This window comes from Chelonoidis abingdonii, chromosome 2, assembly GCF_003597395.2.
Source record: "Chelonoidis abingdonii isolate Lonesome George chromosome 2, CheloAbing_2.0, whole genome shotgun sequence".
Classification (NCBI taxonomy): Eukaryota; Metazoa; Chordata; order Testudines; family Testudinidae; genus Chelonoidis; species Chelonoidis abingdonii.
In genome coordinates, this window is record NC_133770.1 from 276,248,344 (window position 1) to 276,265,782 (window position 17,439).

The 17,439-nt window shown below is 43.5% G+C and overlaps 1 protein-coding gene across 2 annotated transcripts in view; it reads left to right on the plus strand.

Moving 5' to 3' along the window:
• MED30 (mediator complex subunit 30) overlaps window positions 1–3,482 on the plus strand; it is a 53,128-nt gene extending 49,646 nt beyond the window's left edge. For both annotated transcript variants that reach the window (XM_075063198.1, XM_075063197.1), the window contains exon 5: window positions 3,002–3,482. In XM_075063198.1, the coding sequence (XP_074919299.1) occupies window positions 3,002–3,097 (96 nt within the window). In that variant the 3' untranslated portion in view covers window positions 3,098–3,482. The remainder of the gene's footprint in view (window positions 1–3,001) is intronic.
• The last annotated feature ends 13,957 nt before the right edge of the window (window positions 3,483–17,439 follow it).

A 17,439-nucleotide genomic window follows, 5' to 3' on the forward strand; every position in this document is an offset into this window, starting at 1 on the left:
AATGAATGCATGTGTCTTCTCCAGCACCATGCTTATCTGTTCTCAACTGGTGGGATTAGCTAGATTGGGGTGGAATCTCAAACAGGTCCTAATTGGAGCCCTCACCACCACCTCTCGCTCCTCTTCCTCCTTGCTGTTCATGGCAGGGATCTGTCTCTGTCTCTTCGGAGGTATCCATATTCTGTGGGATGCTGGTGCAGTCTCTGCCAAGAATAGCATGCTGCTTGTAGTAAAAGCAGCAGGTCTGCAGCTTGGCACTTTTGCATGATGCTGCTGTTGTACCCCTTTTGCCTGCATTCCCTCTACAATCTTTTTCTTGATGTCTGTGTTTCTTTGTCTTTGTTCCCCGTGCCATTTGGGGAGCTGGTTTTCCTGCATTGCTGTAATGAGGCATTTACACCAGCTGGAGACAAATTTGAGTGTAGACACATGCTCAGATATATTGACATAAGACAACTTACATCAGCCTAATTTTGTAGTATAGACCAGGCCTGAGAGCCGTCATCCTTTAAACAGGAAGGATAGAGGGACAGTGGAGGGAAAGGGCTTCACTACATATCCGCCTGCAGAATAGGAAGCTCTGAAAGATGTGAAGTGGCCCATTCATCTCAGTATGGTGTTCTCAACCAAATGAGAATCCCTCATTGCAATGAATACAATGTGAAGCAATGGCTCTGAGACATGTGAACTGCCCCGTTAACCTCAATGAGGGTTCTCATTCCCCTCCGGAGTGCTCCAGAATCTATGATATGCGTGAAGTATACCCTTTCTCAGCTTTCCACCCAAAGAGTCAGGATTACCCCAGATCTTGACTTGGGGGGGGGGGGGGGGGGAGGCAAGGAGGAGGCCTCAGACCCTTCCAAAATGGCAAGCCCCCCAGAATGGCTCATGTAAGGGGGAGGGAAGACGACGCCTGTAGATGGACATGGCCCATGAAGACCCTGACACTCATGGGGGGCAGTGGGAGGGCCTCAGACACCCTCAAAGGCTCTAGGCCCTCCAAATCCCAGTTCACAGAAGAAGGGTTGGGAGGGGGGGCTTAGACCCCCTTACAGGGGCTAGAACCTCCCAGATCTGGGCATCAACACATGGAAAGAAAAAATGTCCCTGTCCCTAGTCTTCCCCAGTCTCCCTGTCCCAAAATTCCCTCAGCTGAGCCCCCAAACTTTCTCCCCTCCCCTATCACCCATCCCCATTTATCCCCCTCCTCATAAACCCTTTTCCCCTCACTGCAGCCCCATTACCACTTTAACGTGTTCCCCCACTGCTCCACCCCCTAATTACCTCTCCTGTTCCCCCCACACACTCTGCCAGTGCACAGGGCGTTGGGGTACACTGGCAGAGCTGGGGAGTGTAGAGTTTTCTCAGGTCAGGCTATGCCTGCTACTGTAATGAGAGTAGATGGTACTCTCTGCGGCTCATCAAACCCACTGCCTTGTGAGAACCCCAGGAGGGCATAAGGCCAAGGGAGCAACCCCTGACAGAAAAGCTCCACTGCCATGTGGGTAAATTCATGAGAATGTAAGGCTATGAGAATAACCTGAGACAGGAAATGCATAGTGGAAGGCGGTCAGGTACTGACATTTTAGTATCTTTCTGGCAACTCCAGATCGGGTACCAGATGAATTGGTTCTTCCTCTCCTCTGGATTTTACTGGTGATGCCAAGAGGAGTATCCTGATGCATGGACGGTCAATGTAAACAAACTGTCTCACGGCCCGCCAGTTCGCAGGGTGCCCACCACTAGTGTAGGGGCTTTTGTTACAGCCCGGTATGAAGTCTTTTTTTGCCTCAGACTGTTTTTTCCTAGTTGACCAGTCAGACGGTCTAAGGTGATACCCCTGTGATGGTGAAGTACCTACGCTGCTGGGAGAAACTCTCCTGTTGGCATAGATAGCATTTCACTATGCACTATAGCGGCACAACTGCGGCACTGTAATTATAGACAAGCCCTGATTTTGCTGGTCCCCTAATCCCTAGAGTATTTGTGCACCTCAGAATCTAGAATGAATAGGATGCCCTATTTGCTGGCCTGCACATCAGTTATAAATCAGGGTTGAGGTGCTTTGGGAGAGCTGTTGAAAAAACTTGAACAGCTCTCTTCATCAAACTATGCCTGGTTCAGACTACCGCAGAGTTACAAACCCCTCGGGAATGCAGGTTGTTCGTAACTCTGAAATGTTCGTAACTCTGACAAAACGTTACGGTTGTTCTTTTAAAAGTTTACAACTGAACATTGACTTAATTCAACTTTGAAACTTTACTATACCAAAGAAAAATGCTGCTTTTAACCATCTTAATGTAAATGAAGCAAGCATAGAAACAGTTTCCTTACCTTGTCAATGTTTTTTAAACTTGGCAAAAAAAAATTTTAGTTTATGTTTAACTCAGTAGTGTACTGTATTTTCTTTCTTTCTTGAGTGGGTGGGGAGGGGGTGTCTCTGCTGCTGCCTGATTGCTTACTTCTATTCCAAATGAGGTGTATGGTTGTCTGGTCAGTTCATTAACTGGTGTTTGTAACTCTGAGGTTCTACTGTACTACTAATCCACCACTTTTCTGAGCACTCAATTCACACAAAATATGCTCGCATAAATTTACCTGTTCCCCCAGACCTTTTAACTAGTTCAGACTGTGCAGTTTTTTCTTCCTACAGAAGCATGCTTTTGTTGCTTTAAGGGCTTTGCTAATATCTTGTGACGCCCTCAGATACTCTGGTTTTAAAGAAGCTTGTTTGTGGTCTGAGAGACAAGGGTTCTGACCAAAAGACTGTTGTGAAAAGGAACAGTATTCCTACAGCACTCCTTAATTCCTCGTTCTTCTAATCCTCGAAGAGTACATTTTAAAGAGAGCATGGCATTCAGTTGATGATGATGGGAGCATTGGTGTGTGAGAATAAACCCTTGTGCTACATTATGTAGTATGATTTTTTTTTTAATTGAAATTCCAATTACATAGTCTGGGCTTGATCAAACACCACTTGATAAATTCTTTCTTTTCACAGAAACTGAAACAGAAGAATCAGCAGCTGAAGCAAATTATGGATCAATTACGGAATCTCATTTGGGACATAAATGCCATGTTGGCAATGAGGAACTGAACTATGATACAATTTAAGTATTTTTTGTAATTATGAAAATAGACTTTCTTTATTTGTTTGAAAATACTTAATTTCTTTTTTCTAAAAAGCCCTTCATTTTACCCTCTCCTAATCCCACTGGTAGACAAAACTCCTTTAATGTTACTATGTGGTTTCTTTTGCGATATTTAAATGTGTTGGTTCTGTTTGTGTAAACAATTCATCATGTAATTTGTACACACGATAGAGACTCATTTGTGTTTACTACAATAAGCTTTGTAACCTGTAGTCATATTTTTGTTAGCATTCCAGTTCCGCTGATATTTTTTTTAAGCTGACTTCAAAACTTGTGTTTTGAAATAAATTTCTTGATGTTTAAACAAATAAAGCTTTTGTTTAAAATATAGTCAGCATTCAAATATGTTCAATGTATTTTCAATATTTTCAATGCTCTGTAGTGAAAAACCACTCAGGTGGAAAGAAGGGGATGTAAGTGATACTAAGGAAATTTAAGATAAAGGATTATGGTTCTGATGTAAGTAATAATTGGATCCTAGGATGACGCATAATGGGAACATAGGAATTGCCATGCCAAATCAGATGATTAGTTCATTTTGTCCAGTGTTGTGTGTCTGACAGAGGACAGAACTAGATGTTTCAGAGCAAAGTGCAAGAAGCCACATACGAAACAGTTCTGGAATAACCTGCCTTTAGGGGATGCAATACTTTCCACCTAACCGTTGTCCGTGACTATAGAGTAACACATCCTGAAACAAACATTTGTCTCTGATTTTTACCTTGTCTACTACTGTATCAGTAGATGTTCTTATTATCCTTTATATAGGTCTAATTTTCTTGAATTCTTCTAAGCTCTTGAATTCACTGTGTCTGTGGCATTGAGTTTTTTAGATTAATTATGTAGTTTGTTTTAAAGATAGCATACTTCTTTTTATCAGTTTTAAATATATTGGCTTTTAGTTCATTGGATAGCACTCTTGTTCATATATTATGAGAAGGGGTAACCATGAGTGCCTGATTTCTTTTCCTGTATATCATTCATTTGTTGTATCTTTGTGCTGTCTCTAAACTGAACACTTACTCTTCTCAATCCCTCTCTATGGAGGTCTCACCGTTCCTCATTTTTTGTCCTCTTCTCCGAATCTCCACCCCCATTTTTTTAGATCAGGTGACCAACCAGAAATTGAATGCAATATTCCAAGTGAGCCATGTATTGTATAATGGAATTAGTATACTTCTACCTGAGTATTTTGGTTGCTGCTATTGCCTGTTGTTCAGTGAGCAAATTTTTCATTAAACTGTCCAGCATGACCTCCACTTTTTTTCCTTAAGTGATTACCATTCATTTACAAACCAGCAATGTATGTGAGTAGTCCATTATCTTGCATTAGTCATCACATTTCATTGGTATTTGTGCTGCCCATTTGCATAAATTAGTTAGGTCACTCTGGCATTCCTCACAGCTCTTCTCTAGTCATAAACCTATCAGATTCTTAAATAATTTTGCATCATCCACAGATTTTTGCCACTTAACTGTTTACCCCCTTTTCCAAACCAATGACTATGTTAAACAATATTATTCCCACTGCAGATCGTTAGGCCGCCCTACTGTTAATATTTCGCCAGGTTGAAAACTGGCCATTTATTCCTACTATTACTTTACTTTTCATCCCATGTCTAATTAGTTTCCTGAATAGGCTCTTGTGAAAGACTTAGTCAAAAGCTTTTTGAAGTCCACATATATCTACCCGCTGTCCTTTACTCATACTTCACTGATACACTCAAAGAATTCCAGTGGATTAGAAATTTCTTTACAGAAGCTGTACTGCTTAGTTCTTACATCATGTGCAAGGTGTCTGTTTGCATCTGACTGTCTCAGCAGAGGGTTCATTATTGTGTCCTTTTCTCTCAGCAGAAGATGCCCTCCACTAAAGCTCTTTATTTCCTGTTTCAACCAATTTATCTCGTACTGGAGGTAAGACCATTGGTGTGTAATTCCCAGGATCATCACTAGCATCTTTTTTTTTTTAATTCATTCAATTTTTTCAATAGCTCAGTCACTTCATTTTAAAATTCCTTCAGAACTTTTGGATATATGCAATTCAATCTTGGTGGCTTGCTATCCATTTGTTTCAGTCTCCTCTTTCATTACCTAAAAAGTGGAGGTCTAAGGTAGGCATCTTCCCACCCTCAGTGTTGAAGGCTGTTATAGGGATATCATTTAGGTCCTCTGCAGTGTCCTTTGCTACCTTAAGCATGTCTTGACTAGGGAACAAAGCTGAATTTAGTTCAGGTTTAGCTAATGGAAGTTATAATCTAATTTGACCTGCAGTAGTAAAGCTAGTGGTTTTGCCCTATGTCTACATTAGGAAATGTGGTCAAATTTAAATCAGCCGAGCTAGCTCATGTTAACTAAACACACACAAATTCATGCAAGTTTCCTAATCTAAACAAGTCATTAGTTGCTCTCTTTACTCCTCCTTTGGTGTCTGTAAGTTTGTAGATAGCAGGTGCCCAAATTATCTTGTGTCTGGACTCGCAGATTTAGTGGACACAGTGATTGGATTTTGGTTCAGATTAATTTATTTTTGATTAGAGGCCTAATTGGAAGTAATGGTGATCTAACAATATGCCAGATACCTCAACAGACCAGTACTGCTGCTCATCTCAGCTGAGCAAGGGTGAGCTCTTGGTGATGATCTGGAGTCATACCAAATATAATGGCAAGATTATCTGCCTCTGGACACTTTGCTGTTGCTGTCTGTGAAAAAAGGGCAAAGCTGGTGAAGATCCTCTTCAGAGCAATAGAAAGAGAGTTACAAATGGGTGACACGGTTTGGCCCTCTCTAAAAAGTGCACGCTCTGATCTACACCTTGCTTCTAATTTATGGTGCAGTAGCGCTTTTTTTCCAGTTGCTTGGGTGAGTGTGTGGGCATGACTATATACCCATGAAGTGCACAGCAGGGTGATGCACTGTAGATTTGCACCCTGGCTCACTGCACTCTACATCACTATTTAGAAAAAACCCCTGTGTGTGTTTGTGGGTCCATGTAATGGAGTAGGAAGGGAGAGCGTGACAGGGACTGGTCCACTCACTGCTCGGCAGCACCACCTCGTGGCTCATCTGGGGAATTAGCTCTGGCACCTGGTCTGATGCCCCTTCCCACTGTTAATCAATCAGTCTTTCACCTCACACATTCTGTAGCTCTCATGCAGCGCTTTCCTCTTCATAGCTTAGCCCTCCAGCCAAATCACATTAAAGTCCTCCCCCCTTCCAAAGTAGTGCAAGTTCTTTGAGTCAAACTGTCCCAGGCAATTCGCTCCCCACTGCCTGGTCTGGGCAACTGATCCAGGGGCTGGTAGGGGAACCCAGGCCAGCCCTCCACTCCAGATTCCAGTCCAGGGTCATTCAACTCAGCAGCTGTGGGCTTTTACTCTCCAAGCCCTTACTGCTCCTTCCCTGGACTGTTTCTTACTCTGTCCTTACAGCTTCATGCTCTTTCCTCTTCTACCAGGGAGTGCAACTGCGGGTTTCCTCCTACCAGCCTGCCAACTTCCTCCCTTTACAGATCCTGCCCAGCCCCTCCCTCCAGCTAGACTTAATCTGCCATTAGGCCCTCGCACTGCCTAGGTTTTCTCCAGGGGCAGACTAAGGTTAAGTGGCCTAATTTACCCCTTCAGGCCTTGTGCGGATGGACACTCCATCACAGAGACCTTTTCTTTGTGGTGTTGCCGCTAGAAGGAGAGGAACTCACACTGGTGGCATCATTTTACACCCATTGTAAGTGAGAGGGGAACTCTCATTTGGTGATATTTTATACTCACTTTGTTATTATCGGGGTATGGAAATTGTATGACAGGCCATGAATGCTCATGAAATTGGGGGTAGGAGTGCAGGAGGCGGTGAGGGCTCCAACTGGGGGTGTGGGCTCTGGAGTGGGGCCAGAAATGAGGAGTTCAGGGTGCAGGAGGGGCTCTAGGTTGGGGTGTGGGTGAGAGCTTGGGTGAGGGTGGGGATGAGAGGTTTGGGGTGCAGGAGAGTGCTCCGGGCTGGGATTGAGGGCTTTGGAGGGCAGGAGGGGGATCAGGGCTGGGGCAGGTGGTTGGGGCATGGGGAGAGGCTCAGGGGTGGACTCCAGGCAGCGCTTACCTCAAGCGGCTCCCAGAAGTAGCGGCATGTCCCTTCTCTGTTTCCTACATGGAGGCACGGCCAGGTGGCTCTGCACACTGCCCCATCTGCAGGAATCACCCCTGCAACTCCCATTAGAGCACCAGAGGGGGGCCATGCCGCTGCTTCCGGGAGCTGCATGGAGTGGCCCCAGGGCCGACTCCAGGCACCAGCCGACCAAGCACGTCCTTGGGCGAGGCGGCGCTCAGGTTTGGGTTTTGGGGTTTTTTTGGTTTGGCCGAGCGGCACAGGAGGGTATTTTTTGTTCGTTTTTGTTTTGGCAGCGCGGCGCTCGGAGGAGGGGAGGGCTTGGGCGGCACGGTGCTTGGGGGGGCAGGGGGCTTGGGCGGCGCAGCGCTCGCATGGTTAGGGGGTGGGGCTTGGGCAGCGGGGGTGGGGGCTTGGGCAGCGTGGGTGCGGTGCTTGGGGGGGCGGGGGCTTGGGTGGCGCGGCACGGCACTCAGGTGGGGTTCAGTGACGCGGCGCTCAGAAAGGGCAGGGGCTTGGGCGGCGCAGCCCTCGCGGGGGTGTTCTGTTGCACGGCACTCATGGGGGGGTGTTATGGTGGGCCAGCACTCTCTTTTTTTGCTTGGGGCGGCAAAAAAGTTAGAAATGGCCCTGAGTGACCCCCAACCCTGCTCCCAGGCTGGAGTGCCGGAGTGGGGCAAGCCCCAGACCCCGGTCCCCAGCTGGAGTTTGAGGGGCATCTTAAAACAGCTGGCAGGCCGGATCCAGCCCATGGGCCATAGTTTGCCCACTCCTGCTATAGGAGATGCAGAGTAGTGTAGACTAAGACCCATTATGGGTGACTATGATTGTATTTTTGTTAAAATTTCCTTGAAGCTAGCTGGATTCTTTTTTGTGGTAAGTAAACAGTAAAAACAGCCTAATACAGGAATAAAAGTGCAACAGAACGTTAGGAACCATTAGGAACGAGAGATAATAAGAAAATATCATAATGCCACTCTATAAATCCATGGTACATTCACACTTTGAATACCGCCCCCATCTCAAAAGAGATATATTGGAATTGGAAAAAGTACAGAGAAGGACAACAAAAATTATTAGGGATATGGAACAACTTTCATGTGAGGTGAGATTAAAAAGACTGGGACTGTTCAGCCTCGAACAAGAGATGACTGAGGAGGGATATGATAGAGGTCTATAAAATCATGAATGGTGTGGAGAAAGTGAATAAGGAAGTGTTATTTACCCTTTCACATAATGCACAAATCAGGGATGATCCAATTAAATTAGTAGTCCATAGGTTTAAAACAAACATGAGGAAGTACTTCTTCATACAAAACAGTCAACCTATGGAACTTATTGCCTGGGGATGTTGTGAGGACCAAAAGTATAACTTGAGTTCATAAAAGCATTAGATAAATTCATGGAGGATAGGTCCATCAATGGCTATTAGCCAAGATGGTCAGAGACGCAACCCCATGCTCTGGGTATCTCTAAACCTCTGACTGCCAAAAGCTGGGATTGGACCACACGGAATGGATCAATCAGTAAATTGCCTTGTTCGGTTTATTCTCTCTGAAGCATCTGGTACCGGCAGAAGACAGGATATTGGGCTAGACAGACAATTGGTCTGACCCAGTATGGTCATGCTTATGTTCTTAAATATTACAGGTAGAATCACTACAATATTTAATATATATGTTCCATTCTATGCATCTGATGAAGTGGATTGTAACCCACGAAAGCTTATGCTCAAATAAATTTGTTAGTCTCTAACACTATGAAATTAGGTTGAATTTATAGAAGTCAATTTTTTAGAAATCAATTTTATACAGTCAATTGTGTGTGTCCCCACTTAAGACCATTAACACGGCGGAGTGCATCCACAGTACTGAGGCTAGCATCAACTTCCGGAGTGTTGCACTGTGGTAGCTATCCCACAGTTCCTGCAGTCTCCGCTGCAGATGCCTGATGGGTCAAAAACATTGTCGCGGGTGGTTCTGGGTACATGTCAGTTTCCTCCCTCCCTCTGTGAAAGCAACGGCAAGCAATCGATTATTTCTCACTTTTTTCCCTGGGTTATCCATGCAGACACCATGGCACAGCAAGCATGGAGCCTGCTCAGCTCACCGGTCACTATACTTCTCCTGGGTGCTGGCAGATGTACTGCATTGCTACACAGCAGCAGCTCATTGCCTTTTGGCAGCAGATGGTGCATTACGACTGGTAGCCATCATTGTCGTCTCCTAGGTACTCTTTTAGCTAACCTCGTGAGGTTGGTCAGGGGTGCCTGGACATATATGAGAGTGACTCCAAGTCACTCTCTTTTTAAGTTTCATCTCCTGGAGATTCAGTCCTGCCTGCAGTTGTACTGCACCATCTTCTGGCGAGCAGCCAGGAGACGATGATGGCTATCAATCATACTACACCATCTGCTGCCAGCCTAAGATGTATAAGAGAGATGGATTGGATCAAAGCAAGAAAGACCAGATTTGTTTTGTATTTATTTATATTCATTTTCTCCCCCCTCCCTCCCGCCGTGAAATCAATGGCCGACAATTGTTTTGGTGAGGTTTGGCAGGAGCACCTCAAAAAGTTTAGTAGAGATTCAGTCCTGCCTGAGTTAGTGATGGGAGGGATAGCTCAGTAGTTTCAGCATTGGCCTACTAAACCCAGGGTTTTGAGTTCAATCCTTGAGGGGGCCATTCTGCGTGTTTCTCCTTGAGGCAAACCTACTGCCTTTATTGATTTTAATTCCCTGTAAGCCATGTCATCAGTTGACCCACCCTCGGCACTGCTGTGGGTCCCTGTTATAGTCTCTGTCCTTCATGCCCTGGGAAATTTTTTCAGATGTTTGGGCATTTCATCTTTTGGAATAGAGCTCTGATAGCACGGACTCGTCTCCCCATACAGCGATCAGAGCCTGTACCTCCCATTCGGTCCATCCTGGAGCTCTTTTGCGATTCTGGGACTCCATCATGGTCACCTCTGCTGATGAGATCTTCACTCACCTGCAGATTGCCACACTGGCCGAACAGGCATGAGATTCAAAAGTTCACGGGCCTTTCCCTGTCTACCTGGCCAGTGCATCTGAGTTGAGAGCGCTGTCCAGAGCAGTCACAATGGAGCACTCTGGGATAGCTCTCGGAGGCCAATACCATCGAATTGTGACCACACTATCCCACACTACCCCAAACTCGACCTGGCAAGGTCAATTTCTGCACTAATCCCCTCGTCGGGGGAGGAGTACAGAAATCGATTTTAAGAGCCCTTTAAGTTGAAAAAAATGGCTTCGTCGTGTGGACGAGTGCAGGGTTAAATCGATGTAACGCAGCTAAATTCAACCTAAACTTGTAGTGTAAACCAGGGCTAAGGTGCCACAAAGTACTCCTGGTCTTTAAACACGCTATATACATCTGCATCTAGTGGCCAAGAATTATGTTCCAATTTTTCAGCTGACAGAGACAAAATAACACCGTAAGCTACCACCAGCACACTAGCTAAATTGTTAAGAGTAGAAGTTGATAGAATTGTAAATTATCACAATAAACATTGTCAGAACAGGAACTTTGCAAGGTATTGGATCAGAAGAATGTCCTTTGTCTTAGAGAAGGCTAGTGAGGGCAGTTTATATAATTCACTGGACTGCCAAATCTGTGAATAAATGTAAGGTGTGTTGAAGAACAGTAGAAGATAGATTTGAAAAGAATAGCTATTTACCAAGGGCATTATACCACTGTGTAAAAAAAGTCCAAGGCATCTCCCTAACTGGGCTGGGCCCCTCGCCATGCCCAGTTTCCACACAGGGTGGCCTAGTATAGGCCACAGCCTCTTAGCTCCGGTAGTGGCCTCGCCCTTCTGGGCCTGATTACTTCTGGGTGCAGGGATGAAGCAAAAGGCCAGGTCTACATAAACCAAGTCCCACCTAAGATCAATAAGAAGGCAACAAAAAAGTCTGAGGCACCACCTTACTTCAGGGGTGCCTGGGTGGCAGCTTTGTTGGAGTGCTTATGGCTGGGTAGTCGAGTCAGTCCCTCCTAGTCAAGCTTACCCCTGGGGTTTGCTGACCCCCTCGCAGAGCTGAGAGGTTTCAGGCATGAGGGTTCCTCCTGCTGTTTCAGGAAGTACTCTAGTCATTCCCTTCTCAGGCCTTCTCCCCCTTGTGTAATTGTTTCAATGTTTGTATATCAGTGTAATGAACTTATCTTGGTTTTGATATTAGAACGAGAGGAACTGGTAGGATAGTCTCCTGTTATGAGAACAAGTAACTCTTGATGCTGTGATCTTTCTAACGTATCTGATGAAATAATTTCTGTGTGTAATCCTCATATGCATCCAGTGTACTCCAATTCAAACTCCGAAGTAATGAAGCTAGTCCAAAGTCCCTGCCAGATCCTCATTTAAATTATGGAACTAAGTTTTAAATTCAGTTTTGGTTCCAGGCAGTCATTTCCCCGTCACTTACAGTATATGTATTAAAAACTTGTCTATGAGCAAAATATAGGTATATGGCAGTGTGTTACTGGGTGGTGAAGGATCAAACAAATGTTATAGTCTGCTTCCACCTTAAAAAGAACAGGAATACTTGTGGCACCTTAGAGACTAACAAATTTATTTGAGCATAAGCTTTCGTGGGCTACAGCCCACTTCATCAGATGCATAGAATGGAACATATAGTGAGGAGATATATATGCACATACTGAGAACATGAAAAGGTGGGAGTTGTCCTACCAACTCTAAGAGGCTAATTAATTAAGAGAAAAAATTGTAGTGATAATCAAGATAGCCCATTACAGACAGTTGCAAGAGGTGTGAGAATACATAACATGGGGAAATAGACTCAATGTTGCAATGACTCAGCCATTCCCAGTCTCTATTCAAGCTATCATAAGCCTCTTTCCCAAATCTGGACCTTAGCGTCCAAAATCTGGGTGCTTAGCATGAACTCCAAGCTTAATTACCAGCTTGGATCTTATCTCGCTGCCACCAACCAGGAATCAGTGCCTGGTACACTTGAGCCCCCCAAAAACTTCCCTGGGGAACCCCAAGACTCAGATGCTTTGAGTCTCCAACAAAGGGAAATAAACCACTTCCCTTCCTCCTCCCTCTCCCACCCAGACTTTCCTCTCTGGGCTAACCTGAGAGATTTGATGCAATCTTTTACATCACAATACCAAGAAGCATGTCTCCTTTATTCCACAAAGAGACAAACCGCAAATACAAGGAAACAGAGATGATCCTATCTCTTCCCCCTCCCACCAACTCCCTGGTGCTGCAGAGCTTACCCTCCATAGATCTAACACAAAGAGAATTCCCTCCCCTTGTTCCTTAACCTACCCAGAGAGAAAAATCAAACAAGTCTTACAAAGAAAACTTTATATAAAAAAAGAAAAAAAAAAGACATAAGAATATAAAACTCTGCATCAAGATGACAATACAGGGCTATTGCTTATAAAAAATATGAATAAACAGTCTGATTCAAAAAGATATCCAATTTGAAACATTCCAGCAAGTTACACACATGTAAATACCCCCCAAAACAACATAAAAGCCTATATTGTTTTTTTACCTGTACTTACAAGTTGGACACAGAAGTTAGAAGAAGAAGAAGCTTCTCATAGCTGAGAGACAGACAAAAGACCCAAGTCCAAAACTTCCCTCCCTGACTTTGAAAAATCCGGTTTTCTGATTGATCCTCTGGTCAGGTGTTTGGTTCCCTTTGTTATCCTTTACAGGTAAAAGAAACATTAACCTTAGCTATCTATTTATGACACAAGCCTAAATTGATAGTGTCTAATTTGCATATTAATTCAAGTCAGCAGTTTCTCGTTTGAGTCTGTTTTTTGAAGCTTTTCTGTTACAAAATTGCCATCTTTAGATCTGTTACTGAGTGGCCAGAGAGGTTGCAGTGTTCTCCTACTGGTTTTTGAATGTTTTGATTCCTGATGTCAGATTTGTGTCCATTTATTCTTTTGTGTAAGACTGTCCGGTTTAGCCAATGTACATGGCAGAGGGGCACTTCTGGCACATGATGGCTATATCACATTGGTAGATGTGCAGGTGAACAAGCCCTGATGGCGTGGCTGTGATTAGGTCCTATGATGATGTCACGTGAATAGATGTGACAGAGTTGGCATTGGGCTTTGTTGCAAGGCTAGGTTCCTGAGTTAGTGTTTTTGTTCAGTGGTGTGTGGTTGCTGGTGAGTATTTGCTTCAGGTTGGGGGCTGTCTGTAAGCGAGGACAGGGTCTGTCTCCCAAGATCTGTGAGAGTGAGGATAATCTTTCAGGATAGGTTGTAATCTTTGATGATGCACTGGAGACGTTTTAGTTGGGGCTGATGGTGATGGCTAGTGGTGTTCTGTTATTTTCTTTGTTGGGCCTTGTAGTAGTGACTTCTGGATACTCTTCTGGCTCTGTCAGTCTGTTTTTCACTTCAGTAGGTGGGTATGGTAGTTTTAAGAATGCTTGATAGAGATCTTGTAGGTGTTGTCTCTGTCTGAGGATTGGAGCAAATGTGGTTGTATTTTAGAGCTTGGCTGTAGACAATGGATCGTGTGGTGTGTCCTGGATGAAGCTGGAGGCATGTAGGTAAGTATAGCGATCAGTAGGTTTCCGGTATAGGGTGGTGTTTATGTGCCCATTGCTTTTAGCACAGTAGTGTCCAGGAAACGGACCACTTGTGTGGATTGGTCTAGGCTGAGGTTGATGGTGGGATGGAATTGTTGAATCATGATGGAATTCCTCAAGGGCTTCTTTTCTATGGTCCAGATGATGAAGATGTCATCAATGTGGCACAAGTAGAGTAGGGGCGTTAGAGGACAAGAGCTAAGGAAGCATTGTTCCAGGTCAGCCATAAAAATGTTGGCATACTATGAGGCCATGCAGGTACCCATAGCAGTGCCGCTGACTTGAAGGATATATTGTCCAAATGTGAAAATAGTTGTGGATGAGGACAAAGTCACAAAGTTCAGCCATTATCGGGGATACTGTTCCTGATAGCTTGTAGTCCATCTTTGTGTGGAATGTTGGTGTAGAGGGCTTCTACAATCATAGTGGCCAGGATGGTGTTTTCTGGAAGATCACTATATGTTCCTTTCTATGCATCCAGTGAAGTGGGCTGTAGCCCACGAAAGCTTATGCTCAAATAAATTTGTTAGTCTCTAGGGTGCCACAAGTACTCCTGTTCTTTTTGAGGATACAGACTAACATTGCTGCTACTCTGAAACTTTCTACCTTAGAAAGTCATAGTATCTAATTTCATGTCAGCAGTCACCTGGAAACTGAATACGATAAGCACTGGGCAGTCAAAACTATATGTAGTGCTGGGTGCCTTCCACAGCTGGGAAAAATGATCAGCACCTGGTACTTGAAGAAAGATAGAAGAGACTGAATTGAAGTTCATGTCTGGACAAGTGTTGTGCGAGAGGGGAGCAGTGAAATGGTTCCATAGCTTCAAAGGAGTAAGATCTGATCTAGACACTTGTTGAGCTCAGGAGATGGTACATGGTAACAGAAGGGGGAGTAAGAGATGCTTTTGTGTGGAGGATTGAGAAACTGGATGGGATGGTTTGGGTCTCTGGTAGGTAGCATGGGGACAGTTTGGGTAGTCTTTGAGGAATGTTAAGGAATTGGCAGTGCATTTGTTTGGGAGCCCTGCACAGGCAAGTACACTCCTTTGTACATTTTCATTCTCTCTGTTCTGAAGGTGAGTACATTCACTCAGAATGTTGTGTTGTTGATCCAGTGCTGCCAGAGACAGTACTATGTGCCTGAATTCAACTCAAAGTGACAATCGAATAAAGTTAGAAAGATGTCTATTGGGTAACAAACAGCCAAACGTGTATCTGCAGAGGTTCCAACTTACATACAAGACAAAGTACAAACCTACGCCACTTTCAAGAAGGCTACAGAAAGCCTACTTCTGCTCTGCCATAGAGGCCGCAAAGCCACACCCTACTGAACTTTCCTAGACCATAAATTTCTCCGTTAAACACAGATTGCCTTCACTCAGCTAGAGGAGCCTAGTTAGCCTTGTACTTCTTCCAGCTGAGAGTTAAAAGGGAAGTTGGAACCTGTGCCCAAGTGCCACTTGAAGTCACTATGGTAAAATAGTAGGTCACGCAGTACAGCAATACAATGGTGCTGGACTTCAGGATTGCAAGAAGCCAACAATGTGTAAAATGGCTGAGCAAGCCTAAGCCCATAATAGTTAGGGCACCACTGACAATTGCTCTGAAAAAAATGCTAATATTGCTTCCTGAGTAGTAGCTGTTCCAAGATCTGAAGTTAAGAAAACCTGTCCTGGTAATGGAAAAAGGAGAGAGGCAAGCTCAAACATGAATACTATGAGTCATTTAAACTTTACAGGGAATAGATTAAAAACTAATTATATAATGCTAACCAAAGGAGTCATGGGTAATAAGAGAATTCACAAATACAGCTGGCTAGAAAGAAGTACTTGGGGAAAAGTAAGTACTGTATTAGTAAATGATAGGGATAAAATTAATGAGGACTGAAACGGCAGAGCGAGTGAACTTTTTTTAAAAAATGATCTTCAACAAGAAAAATGTCTGTATAAATATAGTTATGATAGGATATTGAGAGAATTAGCAAACAAACCTATTGTACCACTGACAATTATTTTTGAAAAATCATGGAAACCAGGATGTACTGAAAGGGTGGACAAAAGTAAATAAAGTACCTTGAAAATTACCACCCAATAAGTAACGTTTCTTCCTAGTAAAATGATGGACTGTGAAGAGAATAAATCCCTAAGGGACTAATTCTGAGCTCTGTTGTGACAGTAAGTCATGAGTAACTACACTAAAGTCAGCGCAGTTATTCTGGACTTACGCCAGGGTAATTAGAAGCAGAATTTGACCTTGTGTTTCTAAGAGCAGATATTACCAAAGTAGATTATATATATGATATAGAATTACAGTACATATGAACCTGTTTTGATTTTATTGTAAAGTAATGGATACTATCACATGAAACGTTACTTGAAAAATTAATTTAAATCGGCTTGGACAGGAAGACGTGTGGCTTGAAAATTGCTTGAAGGACTGTAAACAAAGAATAATGACAAATGTCAAAAAATTAAAATGGAGAAGCTATGTAACTGTGTCATGCAGAGATCGGTATTGGATGTGGTTTTATTTAGCATAATAATCAGGATGGGTGGGTTTAAAACCAGCCCATTAATGAAACTTGCTGATAAAGTGGGTGGAGCTTGCAAACAGTAATGAGGATAGAGAAATAATACAAAGAAACAGCTGAGAAATAAACTGACTAACAGACAGTTAAAAAGGATCTTGGGGAACAGTAATGCCAAGAGAGACATAGGAGTGGTAATAAACAACAAATTAGACATGAGATTGGAGTGATATGGGTGCAAAAAAGGCAGCTGCAATTTTGGGGTACACATCCAGAGATGTGTTAGAATACTGAGCAATAAGCCCACTCTGCAGGGCCCTGATGTAATTCCACTTAAAATACTGCATTAATCTGAGGCACCCAGTGGCAGCAAGTTAGATGGAGGTCAAAGGAGAACTAAAAAAATTCTTAGTGGAATTAATGTCTGAGGGAGAATTAGAAGAACTAAATAATATCGTTTGGAGAAGAGAGGACATGACACAAATATTGATAGTGTACACAAATGATGGAGAATTATTATTTGGAGTGGTTCATGGGGGTTATAACTGAGTAATGGAAAGAAAGTAAGAAGTGAAATTTAGGCTGAATACCAAGAAAGTCCTTCTGTCAGTGAAATATACAATAATAATCTCCTAAAGTGTGTGGTAGAAGCCCTACAAGGTGCTTGGGACCTGTAAAACTCAATGGCACAAAAGACTACTTAAATAGGTTGTAGACTACTATCTTGCATTAGCAGAATGATTATGTGGATTGAGATAGCGTGTCTTTCCCATCTTTAATTTCTCCAACTATAGTAACATTTGTGTGTCAAATGAATATTTGTCAGACCATTAGCTCTTCAGAACATCTGAACCAGACAACACCTGCTTGTGTTAAACAAGCTTCCATGGCTTCTCTTGTCTAAAGATTTGTTGCAGAATTCTTCCTTAGCTTAAAGTGCTTTCCTGGAGTTTGGATTTAAAGTGAAGTGAAGAAGAAGCGGAAATACAGGATGTAGCAGTACCATGTCTTTATTCTTCATTCCCTAGTGATGAAGAATCATCCTGTGATCT